At 54.3% G+C, this 21,699-nt stretch overlaps 1 protein-coding gene across 2 annotated transcripts in view; it reads left to right on the top strand.

Moving 5' to 3' along the window:
• IQSEC3 (IQ motif and Sec7 domain ArfGEF 3) overlaps nucleotides 1–21,699 on the top strand; it is an 89,276-nt gene that overhangs the window by 48,703 nt on the left and 18,874 nt on the right. Inside the window, exons 3-5 of one of the 2 annotated variants that reach the window (XM_070370092.1) lie at nucleotides 866–1,136; nucleotides 8,920–10,034; nucleotides 11,941–12,102. In XM_070370092.1, coding sequence (XP_070226193.1) covers nucleotides 866–1,136; nucleotides 8,920–10,034; nucleotides 11,941–12,102 — 1,548 coding nt within the window. Of the gene's footprint in view, nucleotides 1–865; nucleotides 1,137–8,919; nucleotides 10,035–11,940; nucleotides 12,103–21,699 lie in introns of those variants that run through there. The other variant, XM_070370093.1, reaches the window with a different exon arrangement.

The raw sequence follows: 21,699 nt of genomic DNA, 5'->3' as shown, positions 1-21,699 counted from the left end.
CTTAAGAACTCTGTAACTTACTTAAGCCTTCCAAACATCCCAGTGAGGTAGGTTCTATTATTATTTCCATTTTATACCTGATGCGAAGAGCAGACTCATTGGAAAAGACCTCGATGCTGGGAAAGATGGAAGGCAAGAGAAGGGGATGACAGAGGATGAGATGGTTGGATGGCATCACAGACTCAATGGACTTGTGTTTGAGTAAGCTCCGGGAGATAGTGGAGGACAGGGAAGCTGGGCAGGCTGCAGTCCATGGGGTCGCAAAGAGTGGGACACAACTGAGTGACTGAACAACAATTTATAGATGGGGAAACAGAGAAAAGTGAGGTTAAGTAACCCGCTTAGCTGTTAAGTAACAGCTAATAAGAGACAGGACCCAGATCGGAACCCGGGTAGTCTACCCCTAGGGCTTCTCTGGTGGCTCAGACAGTAAAGAATCTGCCTGCAATGCGGGAGACCTGGGTTCGATCCCTGGGTTGGGAAGATCCCCTGGAGGAGGGCATGGCAACCTACTCCAGTCTTCTTGCCTAGAGAATCCCCAAGGACAGAGGAGCCTGGCCAGTACGGTCCGTGGGTCACAAAGAGTCGGACATGACTGAGCGACTAAGCACAACACGGCACACATATTACGTCTAAGCAAGTTCCTGAGCCCCTCCCTCTGCCCCTCGGGGACCCTCCCCAAGCTCAGGCTTTCCTCCTGGCCTGGAGTTCTTGCACACCAAGATAGCCCCACCCTAATGAAGACAGCAGGAGGCCCCCACCAGCCCCTCCACAGGCCCATAGCTGCCCAAGGGCCCCAGCCCCCTCCCCGTACCCACACGCACCCCGCCCCCCCCAACCGAGCTCCGTTGCCTTTCGTTCGCAGTGACGGCGCCTGCGCCCAGGCCGGTGGGGGCACGGAGGACTCCGTGGCGGCGGCGGCGGCCGGCAGACCCAGTGCCCATGCCCCGAAGGCTCAAGCCCAGCAGCTGCAGGAGGAGGAGGAGCGGCCGGGGGCGGGGGGCGCCTCCCCGAGGGCCGGCCCCCACCGCGCGGCCTCCCCTGGCCGGCAGCAGCCTGCCCTGGCGACGGCGCTCTGCTCCCGCGCCCCTGCCGCCTCCGATTACGAAATCTCCCTTGACCTAAAGAATAAACAGGTACCCAGGGCCTCCGAGGCGGGCGGGAAGGGTGGTGAAGGGCCCTGACTCGGGCGCTATCCAGGGTCCCAGGGATGTCCCTGTCTGGGCCGCCTGTGGGGCAAGCCCACCTCTTGGCCGCTAGTTCTCCCAGCTGAAAGGGGTAACTCCCTTCCCTACAGCCAGCTCTTCCTGCAGCCAGCCTTGCCAGCGGCAGGGGTCACCCGTGCAGTGCCAAGCCCACAGGCAGTGTGTCCAGGGCTCTGCCCCTCTTACCACTGCAGAAAGCCCAGTGGCCCACATACTTCCAGGCAGGTGAAGCCCCCACCTCCAATCCTGCTCCAAAGAGATGCCCAGCCTACCTGCCCACTCAAGGGGCGAGCGCCCTGCTCAGGCACACACAGGCTCCAAAGAGGTTTGAAGACAGTGGTGTCCTCCAGGTAGACTAAAGATTCCCGGGATTAGCCCAGATTGGGAGAGTCCACGTGAAGGACCAGGGCTGCCTGGCGTGCTGCAGTTTGTGGGATCGCAGAGTCGGACAGGACTTAGCCACTGAACAACGAAAGCCCCCTGTTGGAAAACAAACTTCACTGAGGGGTTCTGGGTCTCCATCTTCCGTTCTGTGAAGCAGCAAGAAAAATAGTGTCCCCGTCGACACCCCCCAAATGACAATGGCACAGTTGTTTTGGTGGAAAATTAAGAGACCTGAAAGGAGATATGTGTGTGTGTGTGTGTGTGTGAACATGCTTAGACACAGACTTTATGACTTAGCGTTTTTGAGGAAGAGCATTGAGCTTGGAGCCACACGTGTGGGATTCACTGTGGGTCCTTGCTCCAGTTCCTCTGTGACTTTGGGAAACACCAATTAAGCACTCTGGGTGTTGGTTTCCTCATCAGCAAAACTGGGAATTACACCTTGAATCATCACTGATGTCCCTTCTAGCTCTAAAATGTGTAGGTTCTAAAGAACCATTCCTTAACCTGATGGACGGATTAGGAAGAGAAGCTAGTAGAGAAGTCACTAAGACTGGGTTGAGCCCAGCTGAGCCCCGCCAGACACATCCCTTCCTTTGAGCACGGATGCCAAGCTGTTACCCTGGGTCAGGGGCCAGCTGCCCACGATGCACCACAGGGCTTTTAGTAAGGTATTTGACAAAATCTCCTGTGATATCTATGTGGACGGGATAGGAAGTGGGTTAGTTGACAATATAGTCAGGTGGGTTGTTCTCAAATGGAATTATAGAAAACAATGGTTTTTTTTATCAGCACCAATTCCAAGGTGATTGAGTAGGGACTGCCCTGTTCAACCATTCTGAAAAGGGACTGATGCAAAGCCGAAAGGGGACACCTAATACCTTGATAACAGAATCCCAGATTAAAAAAAAATCTAATTAGGACAGAAATGTGGTTAAATGGAAAATGTAAAGTGAAAGAGGGAAAAATCTCAAGTTCTATTCTTAGCTTTGAAAATTCCACAGCACTGTTACAAAATGAGAAGGCTTGGTCCTGGGCGAGAGGCCTTAGGGCTTGAGCTGACTACAAGCTCAAGATAAATCAACAGCCAGTGAAGCCGCTGCCAGAGAAGTGGGCCCAGAGGCCTTCACAGACATGTAGATAAAACCCCCAGTGAGAGGAGCCTGGTGTGCTGCAGTCCATGTGGTCGCTGAGTCAGACACGACTGAGCAACTGAACAACAGAAAGGAGGCAGCTGCCTGGGGCCCCACTGGGTACTGGTCAGGCTGTCTGGTTCCAAGGCTTCTTCTAAGAGGCAACAAAGAGAACCCTGAGGTTCTGAGGTTCTTCTAAAAAAGAAAATAGATTGGCTGGGGTCATATGATGGAGAAAGACATGGCAACTCACTCCAGTATTCTTGCCTGGAGAATCCGAAGGACAGAGGACCTGGGGGCTACAGTCCATGGGGCTACAGTCTCAAAGAGTCGGACATGACTGAAGTGACTTAGCACGCACCCATTCACAGGGTCATATGGGGAAGTTGTAGACATGAAGACGAGTTTTAAACATGGAAGAGCTGAATGTGAATTAGCTAGATCAGATTATTTTCTATTATTCCAGGTAAAAATAGTGGTACTTGCCTGGCAGTCCAGCCTTTAAGACTCCCTGCTTCCAATGCAGGGGGCATGGGTTTGATCCCCAGGGAACTGTGATCCCACATGCAAGGACCAAAAATAAAATAAAAATAGTGGTACTAGTGCATAAACTTATAGGAGAGGAAGGTTTTCTTTTTTATTGCCTTTTTTTTTTTTTTTTAGTTTAACTAACAATAAGAGCTGCTGAAAATGTAGCAGGTCCTGCTTCTGGGGTAAGGAATCCCCAAGCAGGGGCCGGGAGGCAGCCTGTCTGGAGCGGCACGGTGTGATGGGATGGTCAGCTGGCCATATGAGAGCGTCCTCTCCGTTCCCTGAGGACAGAGACCATCTCCTGTTCATCTGTGCACCCATCGCCCGGCATCCAGCAGAGGGTCTTGGACAGAGTAAGAGTTCATCGAGTGAATATTTTTAAATAACTCTGATGAGCAAAGCAATGAGGAAGTGGGATACCCAAAAGAAAAAACATGGTCCCTCCCTGCTCTCCGAAGAGATTACCATTCAACTGAAGCAGTGGCCTGTTAGTAACACCAAAAGAAACTCGTGCCTTGGCCTGGGCAGGGAATTAGTTTAATTCTCACTGACTAGGGGCTATGGAGAGTCGTGCGGGGTTCTAACAGGCACCGTGGACCTTTTTCACGTGGGTGTAGTTCTAGTAGATGGGCTTGCGTGTCAGGAGGGCAGAAGTGGGCAGGAAAGATGAGGGCTGGTAGGGGTGCAGCCAGGTCCTCCTGTCCTGGGGAATAGCCCCCCTCCTCTGGCCCAGGGAACCCTCCAGGCCAAGCACAGGCTAGGGGTGGGAGTGTTAGTCGCTCAGTTGTGTCTGGCTCTTTGTGACCCCATGGACTGTAGCCCTCCAGGCTCCTCTGTCTGTGGGATTCTCCAGGCAAGAATACTGGCAAAAAGCGATCGAGGAGTTGGGCAGGGTGACTGAAAACATGGCATATGTTTACAAAAGATGGAACTCCACAGATCTCTCTTCTGCAGATGAACTGTGTGACCTTAGACAAGTTCCTTCCCTTCTCTGGGCCTTGGTTGCTGCCTATAGCCCTTTGCCTCAATTGCTAGCATTTCTGTGCCCGGCCCCCGTCTCCTGCACTGGTCCATACTCACTCCTTCTCTTCCTTCAGAACTTCCCTGTGCCTTCCTTCTCCACCGCAGCTCTCCCAAGGCTATGGGGGAGGCCCCTTCTCAGTGTTCCCATGGCACCCAGGTGCTCCCTGACATTGCCCTCCAGCCCTGGATCACCATCCCTGTTTACTTGACTTCTCCTTGAAGGCAGGGCAAAGATGTCCATCATTATATCCCTGGTGCCCGACACAGCACCTGGCGTGAGAAGATGCTCAGAAGATGAAGAGGGGAGGTACCAGCTCAGTGACCTGAAGGGGATGGAGAGGGTCATGAAGCCTGGCTCAGGGCCTGACTCCATCTCAGGTTTTTTTGAGATCTGGGATTTAGCATTCTGCCCCTGTGGTCCTCACGAGTCACTCACATCCTGTAGTTTTGGGGCTGGAAGGGATCCTGGACAATCCTTATTCTCCCAGTTCACCAACCTGCCTGGCCTGCTCCATCAGCCAGTCCAAAACTCCAGGTGAGAGGGCCTGGCTGGGGCGCTGCTGCTGTCGAGGGGCACTGGAGTGTCCCCCAGGCCTGTGGGTATGGGGGAGGGGAACACACACGGGGCAGGGGCTGCAGTGGTGCAGACTTTGGCTCCGAGCCCAGATCTAGAAGACAGCCTGCACTGCACTCCCCTGGCTGAGTTCAGTTCAGGGTGCAAACACCGATGAAGCCCCAGTCACAGGTCAGGATGGCGGTGCCACAGAGAATGGTGTCCTGCCTGTAGGGGCGGGGGGCCGGGGCGGGCAGCAGGCATGGGGTGGGGGGCCGGGGCGGGCAGCAGGCATGGGGTGGGGGGCCGGGGTGGGCAGCAGGCATGAGGCTGGGGTGAGGGGAAGCCAGCTATATGACATGATGCGAACAAAAAGTGATGATTCTGGGACTGAATTCAGAGGCCAGCACGAGCAGTGGCTCCGGGCCAGGCTCTGGGCTGAGGCCACCAGTGGAGAGAATGAGGACACATCTGGGCCTCCAGGAGTTTCTGCTCTAGGAGGGGTCTGGGGGAGGGAGGGGAGGGCGGGAGCCTGAGTTAGACGAGCACCACCAAGATTAGTGAGGAAACTGAGTGTCAGAGAAGCAGGAGGCAACCTTCTCCAGGGGACTCAGGGCAGGGAGACCCGTTCTGGTTGGGGGACTGGGAGGCGTCCTGGGGGAGGGACACTGAAAGAAAGGGCGAACGTTTTTTGCCTGGAGGAGAGGGCGAGGGTGGGAGCTGAGGGTGAAGAGGGGGTGACAGTGTGGGGAGGGGTGTGGGGGGTTGGGGGTTGTAGGGGGCTGTGGAGGTGGGGAGGCTGAGCAAGTGCTGGGGCAGGAAAGCCCAGTATGTGGGGGTGCGGGCAGGGGCAGGAGGTGGGGCTGGCATGTGAGCAGTGGACCTCCTGTAGTAGGAGGGGCTGGGGTGGGCGGGGCCAGGCTGCTGAGCCCCAGACACCCTAGAACAGGGTGTTTATATTTATTTAGGGCAAGGATCTCCAGCGACTGGAAGACCTGTGTTTACCCTGCTCTCTGAGTACACGGCTCAGGGGGATGTAACGCAAGGTGGATGGTGCTGGAGGAGGAAGCAGGGAAGCAACTGGGGGCTGCCAGAGTATCCAAGGGGGGAGTCCAAAGCGCCCCACGTAGGACAGTCAGGTGGAAAGTTCAGAGTGATGGCAGAAGGTATGGAGGGGTGGTGCTGTAGGACTTTGCGCTTCACAGATGCACAGGATAAGGCAAAGGGGGACCCAGGGACAAGTGCCAGGTTCCCAGGCTGGACAGCCTTGGAGCTGGGGTGCTGGACGTGACTAAGGATATCACTGAGAGCCGGTTCCTTTCAGGGAAAGGGAGCAGTGGACTGTTGGAAATGGAGGTCTTGAGTTGAGTCTACTGCTGCTACTAAGTCGCCTCAGTCGTGTCCAACTCTATGCGGCCCCATAGACGGCCGCCCACCAGGCCCTGCCATCCCTGGGATCCTCCAGGCAAGAACACTGGAGTGGGTTGCCATTTCCTTCTCCAAAGCATGAAAGTGAAAAGTGAAAGTGAAGTCACTCAGTCATGTCCGACTCTTCGAGACCCCACGGACTGCAGCCTACCAGGCTCCTCTGTCCATGGGAGTTTCCAGGCAAGAGTAGTGGAGTGGGGTGCCATTGCCTTCTCCATGAGTTGAGTCTAGGCATGGAGATTTGAAAGTCGTGGAATCAACACTTCACCATCAAATTGCTACCACTTATTGAGCTTTGACCTACTGTGTGTCAAGTACCTTGTGAAATAAGAATTCTCACCACAGAATGAAATCACAGAGTCGGCAGGATTATCTTCATTTAACAGACAAGAAAACAGATTCAGAGATGTTAAGAAACATGTCCAAGGTCAGCCAGCAGGGAAGAGGTGGATCTGGGCTGGGTGTTTCCTGGGCTTGCTTGTTCACCTATCACAGTGCAGTGAAGTTACGATGGAAGAAGACAAGGTTCTCAAACAAGAGGTGAGAGGATATTAGCCCCAGAGATATCTATATAGAGTTGCCATGAAGGCTGTTCCCTAGACAGTTCCCTCTTCATTAGCTGTTAATTATCAGCTAACAAGGCTGCTCTAAAGACTTCCCACATGGAAGTCAGGAAGATGTCCAGCATAGGAAAATCATGAAGATGTGCCTGGAGAATGGAAGAGGGCACCCAATGACTCGTCACTAGCATGGTTAGAGACCCTGTGGTCAGAATATAGGATCCAGGAGTTGTACGGAGACAGGAAAACCAAGATAGACTGGGTCGTGAAGGCTGAGGACAGAGTTTCAAGGATAAAGTATCAAAGCTGCAGGAAAATTGGGGAGCGAGGGAGTTGAGCATGGGATTTAGTGATTAAAGTTCATTTTGAGGTGATCCTTTGGAGAGTCAGAAGTCTGGTGGGAGCAAGAGGCAGCTGCAAGGAGTTGGGGCACATGGGGCTGGCCGGTGGTTCGGCATTCGCTCGCAGATTGAGGCACAGGAGGTAGAGGAGTCTGCCTGTAGGTTTAGTAGAAAATAGAGAGTGGGCTAGTGCCCCCGAACAGGGGAGTCAAGCAGAGACATGATCCAGTCTGGGAGACTTAGGAGGGTCTGTAGGCTGGTGGAAAGGGCCCAGCACTGGGCTGGAGGCTGGAAATGCAAGTAGAAGGGACTAGTGGATGAAGAAAGCTTACAAAGAAGGCAAGAGATGGTGAGATCGTCAGCCTGAGAGAGGAACATTATGGTGAGATTAGGAAGCAGGTCGAAGGGTTCCATGTCCTGGGGATGGAGTTTGGCCTTTCTGTCCGTACCGCACTCCTCTGTGATCCTGGGGGAGGTTGAAGGGCTAATGGTCTTGCCTTGAGCTGTCGATCCCAGCCACCAGTCGTGATTCTCAGTTCAGGAATGTCACTCTGTAAGTGGAGTGTACGGTGCGTGACTAGCAGCAGGACACAGTTTCAGAGCCCAGGAACACTTTCTCACGTCCTAAGCTTCCCTAAGGACCGATGGAACCCACCACAGTGCTGCCATTTTGCCCGCCCCTTCGTCTGGTCTTTGTGTGTTGTTTAAATGCAAAAAGTGTCCAGGAAGAACCACTGCTAACCCCTCTTGGTCATTCACACCTCAGAGAGAATGTTTTTTTAGTCCTTTCCCCGGAGAGATTTTTGATAAGGGAGAAAAAGTGAGTGCTTAGCCACCCAAGGAGAGAAAAGACCACAGAGTGGGGAGAGAGCTGAGGGGAGAGGAGGAAGGACAGATTGGCCAGTGCCTGAAGTTTTCCTGGGTTCGGATCCACCCAAATGAGGCAGCACCCCCTACCCCACCTCCCCATCAGCCCCACCAAGCCCTGCCCTGATCGGAACAGTTCCCATTGTTGGGAACAGAGGTGAGTTGAATTGAAGAACATGGTAGCTGGAGGATCTCCCACTGTTGAAATATCCATCCATCACCCATCTGTCTTTTTACTAAATTCACATTTACTGAGCTCTATCACGTGCCAGCCCTTGGGCTTGGTACTGGGAACACAGAGATAATCAAACCCCAAACCCAACTCTTATGTGGCTCCCAGAAACAGGAAACGACCCCAATTCGTGACATGAATACCAAGAAAGAAAGCAGGTGAACAGGAGTAGCAGCAATGTTTTTTACTCTTTCTATTTAATCTTCATTTTTCTATTATTTAAAATATATACAAAAGTAGAAAGAATAGCATAATAAATTCCCATTTAACCATCACCCAGTTTCAATTAATATTGTTTCCTCTAACCCTTCTACTTTTTTGATGAAATATTTTAATACAAATTCAAGATACCACGCATTTCAGAAATAAATACTTCCATATATGAAAATCACCTACTACCATTGGCAACTGCCCCACCCTTGGGTGGGTATCCCCAACCCCAGAATCCAAACCTCCAGGCCACACCTTTAGGAGTCTTGGCAGCAACCTGGCATTTGAGGCCATCGCAGAGTTTTCAGACTTTGGCCCGTCAGTGCCGGCCTAGTTGTGCTGTCCCAGGCCCCCGCCAAGGGTCAGCCGGGTCACCCCCTGCCCTGGTCTCTGAAAGCGTTGTCACATCCCTTCCCTAACTGAGCTCCCATGCCTCTCTGTCCTCACTGCAGATTGAAATGCTAGAACACAAATACGGGGGCCACCTGGTGTCCCGGCGCGCCGCTTGCACCATCCAAACCGCCTTCCGCCAGTACCAGCTCAGCAAGAACTTCGAGAAGATCCGCAACTCTCTCCTGGAGAGCCGCCTGCCGCGGCGCATCTCCCTGCGCAAGGCGCGCGCGCCCACGGCGGAGAGCTTGGCGGCCGAGAGGGCGCTCCTGGAGGGCTGCGGCCTCGCGGGGCTGCCACTGGTGCGCTCGCCCTCCCTGCCGCCCACCTTTGCGGGCACGCTCACCGAGCTGGAGGACTCTTTCACCGAGCAGGTGCAATCCCTGGCCAAGTCCATCGACGACGCCCTCAGCACCTGGAGCCTCAAGACCATGTGCTCCCTGCAGGAGAGCGGCGCTTACCAGATCCACCGGGCGCTGCGCGCGGGCGCGGGACCGCCGGGCCTGGAGGGCGAGGCGCGGGAGCCCGAGGGCGCCTCCCCGGGGGCCGGGGCTGAGCCCACTGAGCCCCCCAGTCCGCCCCAGGGCCGCGGCAGCACCCTCATGATGGCCTTCCGGGACGTCACAGTGCAGATCGCCAGCCAGAACATCTCTGTCTCCTCCTCCACGGCCCTGTCGGTGGCCAACTGCCTGGGTGCGCAGACGGCCCCTGTCCCCGCAGATTCCGCGGTGGTTAAGGCTGAGGAGGGCCAGGCCAGAGCACAGGAGGCCCCGGAGGGCCCCGAGGCCCCCAGTGCCGGCCAGGGGATCGCGCCCGCTGAGGACCCGAGCGCAGAGGTGGAGGCCGGCGGGGCCCTGCGCGCCAGCTCGCCGATGGCCGCGGGGCCAGCGGTGGAGGAGGAAGAAGAGGAGGAGACCGAGGAGGCGGCGAAAGGGACCGAGGCCGAACTCGAGGCCGGGGACAACTCGGAGCAGCTGAGCAGCAGCAGCACGTCCACCAAATCAGCCAAGTCGGGCTCTGAAGCGTCGGCCTCGGCCTCCAAGGAGGCCCTGCAGGCCATGATCCTGAGCTTGCCACGCTACCACTGCGAGAACCCCGCGAGCTGCAAGTCACCCACGCTGTCCACCGACACCCTGCGCAAGCGGCTGTACCGCATTGGCCTCAACCTCTTCAACATGTAAGTCGGGGTGGGGGATGGAGGGGGGAAAGGGGGCAGCTGCACTTACCGATGAGCAAGGTTCCTGGGAATGGACCGCATGGACCCAGGGGCCTCCCCTGGGGCCTGGGGACCACACCTGCTCCTTGAGATACTGTGTGGGGACACACATTTTATTTTTAATTGGTATGAATTTACTTTAAGAACTAGGGCTAAAACACCTCAAACCTATGCTTTAACCACTAGTACTGCTGGAAGAAGCAAGGCTTTGAAAAGTGAGATATTTACAAGAAAATGCAGCATTAGGTAAATAATGCAAGGATGGAGCACGAATCCCTCAGGTGGGACATGAAGTTGGGGAAAACGGGGAACATCAGCCCCATGGGGTTGATGATGGGAGAAGATAGACAGTGATGAAAAGAGGAAAGGTCAGGGGAGCAGAGACCTAGTGCAAGGAACAGGAGAGGGGTGGTGGGGACCAGGCGGGGAGTGTGAGGCAAGTGGAAGTGGAGCAGAAGAGAGCAGGGGTGTGGACACAGAGATGAATGACCGCGGTAGCTCAGAGCCTCCAGCCAGACTTTCCTTGGTACCAAGAGGTATACAGCTGGTGGCAAGCAGAGGAAATGCACACACCCGTCCTAGGGAGATTTCAAGTATACCTACGCATCTCCACCCTCACTCACTCCTTCCTTCATAGACCTGAACCAGAAAACACAGCATCTCTCCCACTAATCAGTGAGGACTAAGCAGAAACCATTCACCTGTGTGTTCGTTTACTCATTCCGCGACGATTTTTGGAGTGCTCAGTCCAGAAACCACATAGATGAGCAACACACATCCTCTGGCCTCAAGCTTATATTCAGTAGCCTGCCTGAGATAAAACGTTTGCAAACTTAAAATTTTTAGACAGAGCATTATTATGCCATTTTATAGAACAGGAATAGGGCTCGCACAGTGAGGTGAGCTGAGCGCTGTGAAGCTGCTAGTAAGTGGAATAGCTGGGTGAAGTCATATCTGCTTGATTCCCAGCCCAGTGCTCTTTCTTCTATATCAGGAAGCCACCGGGATGAGGGTAGCCTCAGCCCTGCCTTCCCAGGCCCACACAGATGCCTGGACCCAGCTAGGCAGTGCTTCTCAAATGATGTGTACTGAAGGATCAGCTTGGGTTTTTACTCAGTATGTCGTGGGCTGATACTTTTGTAAAATTCAATAAACGTGAGTTGCTAGAAAAACAGTCACATGCTTGGTTGTCCTGAAAATGTCAGCCTGCTATAAACGGGTCTAAAGGCTTACCCTCTATTTCTGTCCTTATCTTCTCCTGGACCCGTAAGACCCAGCTCAGGGAGCAGCAGGGATTTGCAAACCAGGCTGGGAGCACATTTACCTTAAATTCCAGCATCCACACCCACACCCACACCCACACCCACGAACAGAGACTCCAGCCTGGGAAAGTAATCCCTGGGGAGCAGGGTCTTTCTTGTGTCTACAATGCACAGGGAAGAGGGATGTGGTAAGAGATCCCACCTCCGTGTCCCAGTCCACCCTCCTCCCGGTTCCAGCATGGATCCTGAGTAGAGAAAGCAGGATACAGGTGGGAGGAGGGCTTGGGGGCCTGAAGATCGGATCCAGTGGGACTGAGGCTTGAAGACAGAAAGGATGCCCCTCCACCTGCTCTGGAGCCCACTTTGACCAGCCCTCCCCAGCCCCGCACCATCGTCTGTCCTGGGTGGGGAGTTCAGAAGCATGCGCGAAGAGAGCCTTCAGAAAGGGAGGCCCTCTGCAGCAGAAGGAATAGTGGCATTTCCTGGGAATTCCACCTGGGGACCTCCGGGCACTTCTGTGGGTTCCCTGGGCTGGAAGAAAGGGAGGAAAGGAGTCACGGATTGTCTTGCCTCACTCTCTACTTCTTTTCCCCACCCCACCCCAGAAACCCAGACAAGGGCATCCAGTTCTTGATCTCTCGAGGCTTCATCCCCGACACTCCCATTGGAGTGGCCCATTTCCTGCTCCAGCGTAAGGGCCTGAGCCGCCAGATGATCGGGGAGTTCCTGGGCAACAGCAAGAAGCAGTTCAACCGCGATGTGCTCGAGTGAGTGCCCGCCTCCGGGCTCTGCCCCGCCCTCCTAGCCCACCCTACACTCCAGGATCTCCTGGATGGCCTGGGACCTCAGCTAGGGAAGGACACAGGGCAAGACAGGACCTCTGAAATCTGGGTGGATTCCCAGAAGTCCTGGCTCCAGTCCTAGGGGCTTCCTGATTGGTCAAAAGAGCCAGGCGCCCCATGATCCTTAGCCAATAACCTGCTTCCTCTCCAGTTATTCTGCCACTTACTGAGCCAGGGTGCTCCTCCCACAGGCACTGGGGATGAGGATGGGGCTGGGGGTGGGGCTAGCACAGAAGTAGTCCAGGGAGACCAAAAGGCAAGAGAGTGAAACTGGAAGAGGGCTGTGTCAGTGCTGGGGCCATCTCCTCCTGGGGGACTGACCCCTCAGCATCACCTGCTGCCTGTCCAGTCTCCCAGCCCCTGAGCGTCCGCTTCATATCGTGGAGGAACCATGAGGCAGGAAAGGAAGGGGTTAGGGTTTTTAGAGCCATAAAGTACGTTTGATGTTGTGTAGTCGCTAAGTCATGCCCAACTCTTTTGAGATCCCACGGACTGTAGCCTGCCAGCCTCCTCTGTCCATGGGATTTTCCAGGCAAGAATACTGGAGTGGGTTGTCATTTTCTTCTCCAGGGGATCTTCCCAAACCAGGGATCGAACCAACGTCTTCTGCTTGGCAGGCAGATTCTTTACCACTGAGCCACCAGAAACTAAGATTGCGTAAAGATAGATTGACCACCAAGATCACACAATCAAAAAATCATTTTAAAGTCCAATAGATGAGGTATTTAGGGGGAGGGAGAGCGAGGGGGCTGCCTTGGTTTGAGCTCAACTTCATGGGTGTGATGCTGTGGGTAAGTAGGTGAGCCTCATGGAAGGGGCAGATTCCCTGGGGCTCAGGAGCAGACCTTGGAGTCACCTCGCCTCTCCAAAGAGGGGGTGAGGCCCTGTGAAGTCTGCCCCGGACCCCTACCTCCCCTCCTGACTCTCTCCATGTTCCTCCTCTCTTCTGCTGGCTCCCTGAGCTCACTTTCTCTCCAAAGTCACCCCTCTGTAGGGAGCCCTCCCCACTTCTCTCCCACCTCCTTGTCCTTGGGCACACTCAGCAGAAGTGTTTCCCCAGGGGTCCTGGGAGAACCCCCTCCTTCTGTACTTGCGCTTGGAGCAGCAAAGGCCCACCACAGAGGGCTAGGGCTCCTGCTCCAGGTTTAGAAGCAAGAGGGTCACTGTCAGTATCCCTGGGGTGGGAGCTAGAGACCTGCTTCTTCTTTTTATTTTTTTAGAAACATTTATTTATTTGGCTGTGCTGGATCTTAGTCGTGGCATGCAAGATCTTTAGTTTTGGCATGAGAACTCTTGGGCTTCCCTGGTGGCTCAGCTGGTAAAGAATCTGCCTGCAATGCAGTAGACCTGGGTTCGATCCCTGGCTTGGGAAGATCCCCTGGAGAAAGGAAAGGCTATCCACTCCAGTATTCTGGCCTGGAGAATTCTATGTATGTATAGTCCATGGGGTTGCAAAGAGTCGGACACAAGTGAGCGACTTTCACTTCACTTCATTTCATGTGAACTCTTAGTTGCAGCATATGGAATCTAGTCGAACCCTGGCTCTCTGCACTGGGGGCTCCGAGTCTTAGCCACTGGACCCCCAGGGAAGTCCCGACTTGCCTTCTGTTTGTGGAACAGCCTTGGTGCTGTGTCTTGGGACAGCCCCTGCCCTCCAGCCATGGCCTGTGTTTCCATACCCAGAGAGTGGAGGGGTTGGGCTACGAGGGGAGGTCAGCTGTCCTTAGGAATCCCTTTCACCTTCCTAAATCCATGATGGGGTAGTTGTTACCTGAGTGCAGTCAGAAGAGAGGGAAGTGGGACCCATCTGAGGGACCTTGAGATCCCTGATGGCCCTCTCCTGTCTCTGACTCAGTGGCTTTGGACAGTTGGTTGTCCCTCCTGGTGCCCAAACCCACAAATGCACGTGCTTCCCTTCCCCCTCAGGGGACGCTTTGAGGAACTGTGCAAGAGGAGAAAGAGCCAGTTCCTGTCACTTTCCTCTCCTATTTTTCTTCTGGTTCATCTCTCCAGCCTTTTCATTTGCCTTTGTCCCCTTTCCACCGATGAGCAAGTGGAGCTGCTACATCTGATGGCTTCATTCTTTCCAGCTGCCCCACGATCCGGGGGGTGACCCGGCTTTGTTCCTCTATTCTGGGGCAGCGGTGGCAGCTTCACTTCCAGGCCCTGACTGCCTCGTCTGCTCTCTTTCACTTTTCCAGTTCTCATGCGGCCTGGCCCCAGAATTCCAACCTGCTTCCCATCCCCCTCCCCCCCTACCCCAGCATCCCCGGCCTGCACTTCAGGGAACACATGGTTTTTCTCCAGCCCAGGTTGTGCTGAGCAGCACATGGAAAACTTAATTGCCCATCCTCCCCGGGAGACCAAGTGTGTGGGCTGGAGACTCAGACCAGCTGCTATGCGGGAGGGGCACAGGGCTGGAGACTGGGCTGGCGGCTGGATGGGCTCAGGCTTAGATGATGGGGCAGTGGGGAGAGAGAAGTGGCTGGACCTGAGAGGCCAGCTCTGACTCCTGCTCTACTTCAAACAGGCTCTAGAGCTTTTGCACGTCACTTCTGCTCCAGGCCTCAGCTTCCTCACCTGCAAAGAGAGTGGGCTGGGCTGTGTGAGTTTGGGTCCCTCCAAGCACCGCCGGTGAATCTATCATTTCCCCCAATCCTTAGTGCGCTTGTAACACCTTGGCATCATGCAAAATCTTCTGCCCTAAAGTGTGCTTTGTCACCATGCCACAGCCACCCAGAGGGGCACTCAGGGGAACAGGATGGCCATTCACCACTCATTCACCAAATATTGAGTGCCTACTGTATGTAGGGAACCAGGGCTGAGCTGGGTATCCCATGTGTGTATGTATGTGTGTGTGTGTGTGTGTGTGTGTATAGAAAGGTGAAGGAACAGGAATGGCTTCAGAGAAGATACAGACCCAGGGGTCAACAGGGAGAGATGAGAGGAGGAATGTGGAAAGAGAGGCGAGGGGCCCAGGAGCCTCCAGTGGGCACTGTGGGCTTGGGGAGGATGGAGAGCAGAACCAAGCCCAGATTCTGCCCCAGTGAATGCCCCCCACCTCACGTGCTTTGTTCTGCAGCCACGCAGGCCCTGGGCTCCAAGGCCCTGGCACATTCAGCCTGCACGTGGCAGCTCCTCCCCCAAGTCTGCATCACCCAGATGCCTGGTTTGTCCCCTGCGAGGTGCCCGGAGAGGACAGAGAGGCAGGAAGAGGCAGGCAGTGGCGGGGCAGCCAGGCACGGGGAGTTCTGGCATCTCCCTGCCGCTCAAGCCAGCATCCCCTGCCCCTTCCTTCTCCCCACCCAGTGCCGTTTTGGTTTTGTCCTGGCCGGGAAGGCTTCACTGGGATTCCGCACTGCTCCCTGCCCCCACCCGTGACATTCAGCCCATCGCATCCATTCCGTACAAAGCTGTTTGCTGAATAAAAGACATAAATCACCCCTCCCTTTGGAGACTGAGACAGCCCAAGCCACCGCACTCTCCAAGATACAGCCAGACAGGAAAGGGAGAGGCGGTGAGGCAGAGGGCCTGGGAGGAGGGCAGACAGGGTGAGAGGAGGGGCCGTACCAGATAGAATCTGCCCCTGACGCTGATCTGCATTTGAGCATCACAGAGGTGCTGATATTTGCCTCCAGAATTAGGCCCTTGGTGCTGTTAAAAGCTGACCTTTCTTTTCATCCCTTTCTGTGCTAGTCTGTGGAAGCCCCATTCCAAGAAGGAATGTGTCCAACCAGGCTTTACTGAATAATAATAGAAGGCATTCTGAGCTCAGAGGGCCATGTCCATTCCCGTGTTTACCTGGGAAGGCTTTGGTTTTTGGCTCTCTCTCTCTTTTTTTTTTTTTTTTAGGAAAAACCAGCCTCAAGTTTGTCATTTGTCAAATGGGGATAATAGAACCAGTCATATGAATTAAATTTTAAAATGGATATGAAGTGCTTAACTTGGTGCCTGATGCTTAGTAAATTCTTTTAAAATGTCAGCTATTTCTGTTACTGTATTTTCTATTTAAAACCACAGGGCATAAAAAGAAGCCCAGGGCATTAGACCTCCTCGACCCCTACTCCCCCACGGCCCCTCCCCTAACACAGGGAAACTCAGACTCCTCAGGGCAGGTCTCAGTACCACGGCTGGGGAAGGGAGGGGCCACCCCGAGCCTGGAGGAAGCCCCCCTCTGGTGTTGAGGAGGAAGGGCAGTGGGACCCGGAGGGCAGTGGGGGTCGGAATTCTTGGGGGGCTGAAAGTGCTTCCCTCTCCGTTTTCACATGGCTGGGAAATTTGGCTCTGCTCTATTTCCTTCCTGAAGTGTTCGCTTCAGCAGGTTTGAAGGCCAGCGGACTGGGGGCTGTTGCGTGTGGGTTCTCCGCGGCCTCCCTCCTGGCCCGCGTGATCGCTGTGCACGTGGACGGCATCTGTCCTTCCCACGGAGATGCAGGGGGAGCAGTATGGGGGTTGAGCAGTCCCGGGGGGCAGGGTGGGAGAAAAAGTTTCCCCGGGGGATTCCTTCTTGCACTGCGCCTGCTCCAATCTCTGTTGGATACTGGAGTAGGACGTTTCAGTCAGATTTCATTATTTCATTTCCGTGGAAATGTGTTGGCCAGCATGTAACAGATTTGTTCTTCTTGGGGACACTCAGAAATGAAGACAGATTGTCTGTCAAACTCAACAGGCTGGAAGGCGCTGGCCTCTCTTCGCTGGGAAGGACTAACTCCAGAAGGTCCTGGGCGTTGTCTGTATGTAGCTTCTGATGGGGGTTGTCTTGCTCCTGAGGAGATCCACAGGCGAGGGGAGAGCAGGCTGGCACCCATGCCCACCCTGGTGGGTCTAGAGGGGGATGGAGAGAGGCCAGGGGCAGACACGGATAGGCGGCTTTGCGCGGCTCTGAAAACTTGGTGCTGCCCCCACTCAGAGGGATGGAAGGAGAAGGTCTCTTCTAACAGGGGTGTCTTGGGGTTTTATGACCTTGAGCCCTCACCTCTCCAGTGCCCTTTCCTCCACCCTTGCCTACACACATACACACACACACACACACACACGCACACACACGGATGAGAGATTCTCCTTAACAGTTAACAGTCACTGGCATTTCAGAATCACTCACTCCTGTACATGGAGACTCTGGAACTCTGGAACTCCAAGTTCAAGAGTGGGATGAACTCCACGTCCAGAGTTGAGACTCCCTTTGGCTTGGTCATGGGTACATGGAGATTGGGCTTTTATACCAAAGTAAATAAACCCAGCGCCAACTCCTTTCCTGAGCCCTCTGGTCCTAGCTCTGGAGGGGTCTCTCTCAATCCTGTGTGATAACTCAGGGGTGGCTGACACTGGCCGCTCAGTGCAAGGGGACTTCCTGGAAAGGCATCCTAGGGTTTCTCGGGAGGGCCGTCTGTGAGTGAGTGGGCAGCTCACGTGTGCCAAGTGTATATCATGTGCCAGCAGGCATGGTTCCAAGAGCCTTATATGCAGAGCCACGTTTTTTCTTCCCAGCAGCGCTGTGAAGCGAATGCTGGAGTCTGCACCCAGTGAAGGAACCAGAGAAGGTGGGTTGCTTGCCCACAAAGCTGAGCAGCTGCTGAGATCTGAAGCCGGGCAGAATGGTCCACAGCCCGAGCCCTTAGCTCTGCACCTTCCTGCCTTCTGCTTCATCCCAACAGGCATCTGGTCCAGATGTCTCTACCGCGCATGTCAGACCCCAGTTGTGAGTGGTGGTGCTGAGAAACACCTTGGACGGTCAGTTAGTCCAGCCCCCTCATTTTCCCTGGACAGGAGCTGAGGGCTGAGAGAAGAAACGTCTAGTGCCCCGACCAAAATCAGGTGCTCTGCCCGTGTATGTGCTAAGTCGCTCATGTGTTCAACTCCATGTGACCCCGTGGACTGTAGCCTGCCAGATCCTCTGTGCATGGTGTTCTCCAGGCAAGAACACTGGAGTGGGTTGCCATGCTCTCTTCCAGGGGATCTTCCAGACCCTGGATCAAACCCACGTCTCTTGTGCCTCCTGCATTGGCAGGTGGGTTTCTTTACCACTAGCGCCCCTGAGAAGCCCCTCCCGTCCCCGATGCACCTTTATTTGCTGGCCCCGGCCCTCTCATCTAGGAAGAAAGCAGAGCTGAGGAACTGGTCCACAAACCTCCATTGGCCTGAGCCGACTTGGTTTCCTCTGTCTGACGGACTGTGTTGTAAACAGTTGATGGATCTGGTGATGGACTTTCAGGCAGAGTTAATTGGTGATGATGGCAAGGGTGTTTACAGCTCTGCTAGTAGAAACTTCAGATCTGCTTAACCACCAGGCACATCAGCTCTGATCTGGTCCCTAACAAGAACTCTCATTTCCTTTTTAAAAATGTATTTGTGTTTATATACATAAACCGTCTGAGTCACCAGATGTATATATACATGTATAGGCTTCCCTGGTGGCTCAGATGGCAAAGAAACTGCCTGCTATGGGGGAGACCTGGGTTCGACCCCTGGGTTGAGAAGATCCCCTGGAGGAGGGCATGGCAACCCACTCCAGTATTCTTGCCTGGGAAATCCCATGGACAGAGGAGCCTGGCGGGCTACAGTCCATGGGGTCACAGAGAGCCGGATACGACTGAGCAACTAAACACATACACACACATGTATATTTTTATTGAAGTATAGTTGATTTACAATGTTGTACCAATCTTTGCTGTACAGCAAAGTGACTCAGTAATATAGACATTCTTTTCTATATTCTTTTCCATTATGGTTTGTCATGGGATATTGAGTATAATTCCCTGTGCTATTCAGTAGGACTTTGTTGGTTATCCATTCTAAATGTAATAGTCGTGACTACCAACCCTAAACTCCCAGTCTATCCCTCCCTCCCCCACCCCTTGGCAACTGCAAGTTGGGAACTCTTTGTTTCTTATACTCCGTTATAACTGAGAGCTTTATATACATCGTCTCTTCTAAAACCCATAACCCCACCTGCCCACTGGTAGGTTACAGGGATTACCTGTAACAGGGGTTACAGGGTCAGCTCCATTCTAGAGATGAGAAAAGTGAGGCCCAGTGAGGCTAAGTGACTAGAACCTAATAGTTATATGGTAGAAGTGAAGTGAAGTGAAATTTGCTCAGTAGTATCCAACTCTTTGTGACCCCTTGGACTATAGCCTACCAGGCTCCTCTGTCCATGGGGATTCTCCAGGCAAGAATACTGGACTGGGTTGCTATGCCCTCCTCAAGGGGATCTTCCCGACTAAGGGACTGAACCCAGGTCTCCCGAATTGCAGGCAGATTCTTTACCAGCTGAGCCACAAGGGAAGCCCAAGAAGACTGGAGTGGGTAGCATATCCCTTCTCCAGGGGATCTTCCCGACCCAGGAATTGAACTGGGATCTCTAGCATTGCAGATGGATTCTTTACCAACTGAGCTGCCAGGGAAGCCTAAGATTCAATCCCAAGGGTGCCTGACACCAAGGGCCTGACCCCCCTGATCCAGCCCTGTCATCGGCATAGAGCATGGGTCTCGAACAGCAGCAGCCCCTGAGAACTTATTAGCAATGTCAATTCTCAGACTGTAGCCCAGAGCCCCGGAACCAGAAACCCGGGGGTGGTGCCCGGCCTCCTGCTTGCTGATCAGCCTGCAAGGTGGTTCTGGTGAGCCCTCCAGTTTGAAAACCACCAGGTGGGGCTGCCAGCCCAGCGAAAGGAAAGTGGCCTCAGCCTCCTCACCAACTCCCGATTTGTGGGCAGGTTCAAGGCGCGTCGGCAGCCATCCCCTCTGAGGCCCTCAAACGGGATTTCCTTCGTTGCTCTGTCGTCACCAGGGACCCCGGCAGGCCCTCCTGTGTCAGCCTCCTCCAGCTTTGTTTTGTTGGCCATGTCACCCTTTTGTGGAAGGCCCTGACCTTTGTTAGGCATGTTATGAGTTCTGACTAACGAAAATAACTCTGTGGCGGATGGGGATATTTTTAATTGAATTGTATGATACAAGAACTGCAGAAATAACACCCGGGTTCCTCCAGCTCGTGGTGGTGGGTGGTTTCGTTTTCCATCCTAATCTTGAAACTGGCCCGGCTCTGCCTGGAGCAGAGTCCCACGTGGGCAGCACACACACCCCTCCTAGCCTTGGCCCGAGCCTCAGCTTCCAGGTCTTTATGGTCTCTTCTGGCCAATTAAAAATCCCTGCTGCCATCATCACCTATTTTCAGCTCTCATCCAGTGCCTTTGTCTGCCAGACACTGTCTTGCTATCGTTCAAAAAAAAAAAAAAAAAATGGAGATGACAACATTCATTTTGATCACAGTTGTGTACGATGCTTCGTTTTCCTGCAACACAGACTGACGCCATGCATGGATCAGTGCTAATGAGCAATTTTATGCAAGGTTGTACGTGTTTATATAGATGCAGGGAGCGTCTGTGTTTATGCTTCCCCAGCCCTTGCAAGGGGCTTGCCACATCTCTGCAGAAACTCACAGGAAGGAGGGCACCTCCCCCGCTTCCCCCGACCCAAGTGGGAGCACCACCGGGATTACCCCCTGTTAGCAGCATCTCGCCAGGCAGGTCCAGACATCTCCCCGGGAGCAGCCTCATCAGGGCCAGCTGGCCGAGTTCTCATCACTCCCTGGCCTGCAAAGGCAGCCGAACAATGGGAAGTGTGTGCACTCCACGCTGCCTCACTGCCCACGGTCTGGAATCCACTGTCCCTTCCCTTGGCAGCTGTGTCCAGAGGTCAGATCCAGCTGATTTGGGCCACCAGGTCAAGGCCCCAGCCACAGGGCTCCTTCTTCAGCCGACCCCTTCTCTAGCTCATGGCCCCAGTCGTTCTCCAGGTTGGTCCTGTCACTCACTCATTCATCCACCCCAGGAATGTTTATTGAGTTCAGATATCCGCTAGGAATGCAGAAATCGACTCTGGGGATCTGGAAGCGTGTGGCCTGGTGGGAGACACAGCAGAGGAACCACGGAGGTCGAGGAAGACTCTCCGAGAGATGGACATCTAGACGCAGACCCGGAGGTCGGGGGTGGGCTGCAGGACAAAGGAGCAGCCTGGGTGAATGAGCATGCAATGATGGAGAGCAAGGCTGCAGGACAGAGCCAGGATGCCGCAGGGGCAGGGGCGACTGGGAGCAACCAGGGCCGTGCTTTGCCAGGGAACTCGGGTTTCATACAGGGGGTGTGGGAAGCCTTGGAAAAATTATAAGCAGAGGAATGAGTGACAGGGCCGCGGATGTCCTGGAAGTGTTCTTCCGGAAGATGGTTTGGAGGCAAGGAGGCTGGTCTAGAGGCTACTGAAGTCACAGCTTTGGTGCGATGCTGAGGCCCTGACCCTCAGCAGAGGCCGTGGGGAGGAGAGAGGTGGGCGGAGCCCTGAGGCAGGGAGAGGCCCCAGGGCCTGCTGACCAGAGTGGGCGGGAACAGAGGCGGCCAATCTCAGGAAGAGCCTCCTGGGCTGCTGAGAATTCAGAATGCTTGGTCTTTGCTTCAGACCCACCGGAGTACTTTGTCCAGGTTATACTAAATAAACACGTTTATACTTTCAGCTTTGAGAAGAGAGAGA

This window comes from Bos mutus, chromosome 5 (assembly GCF_027580195.1).
Source record: "Bos mutus isolate GX-2022 chromosome 5, NWIPB_WYAK_1.1, whole genome shotgun sequence".
In the NCBI taxonomy this organism is placed as follows: domain Eukaryota; kingdom Metazoa; phylum Chordata; class Mammalia; order Artiodactyla; family Bovidae; genus Bos; species Bos mutus.
This window is presented reverse-complemented; position numbering and strand designations above follow the sequence as displayed.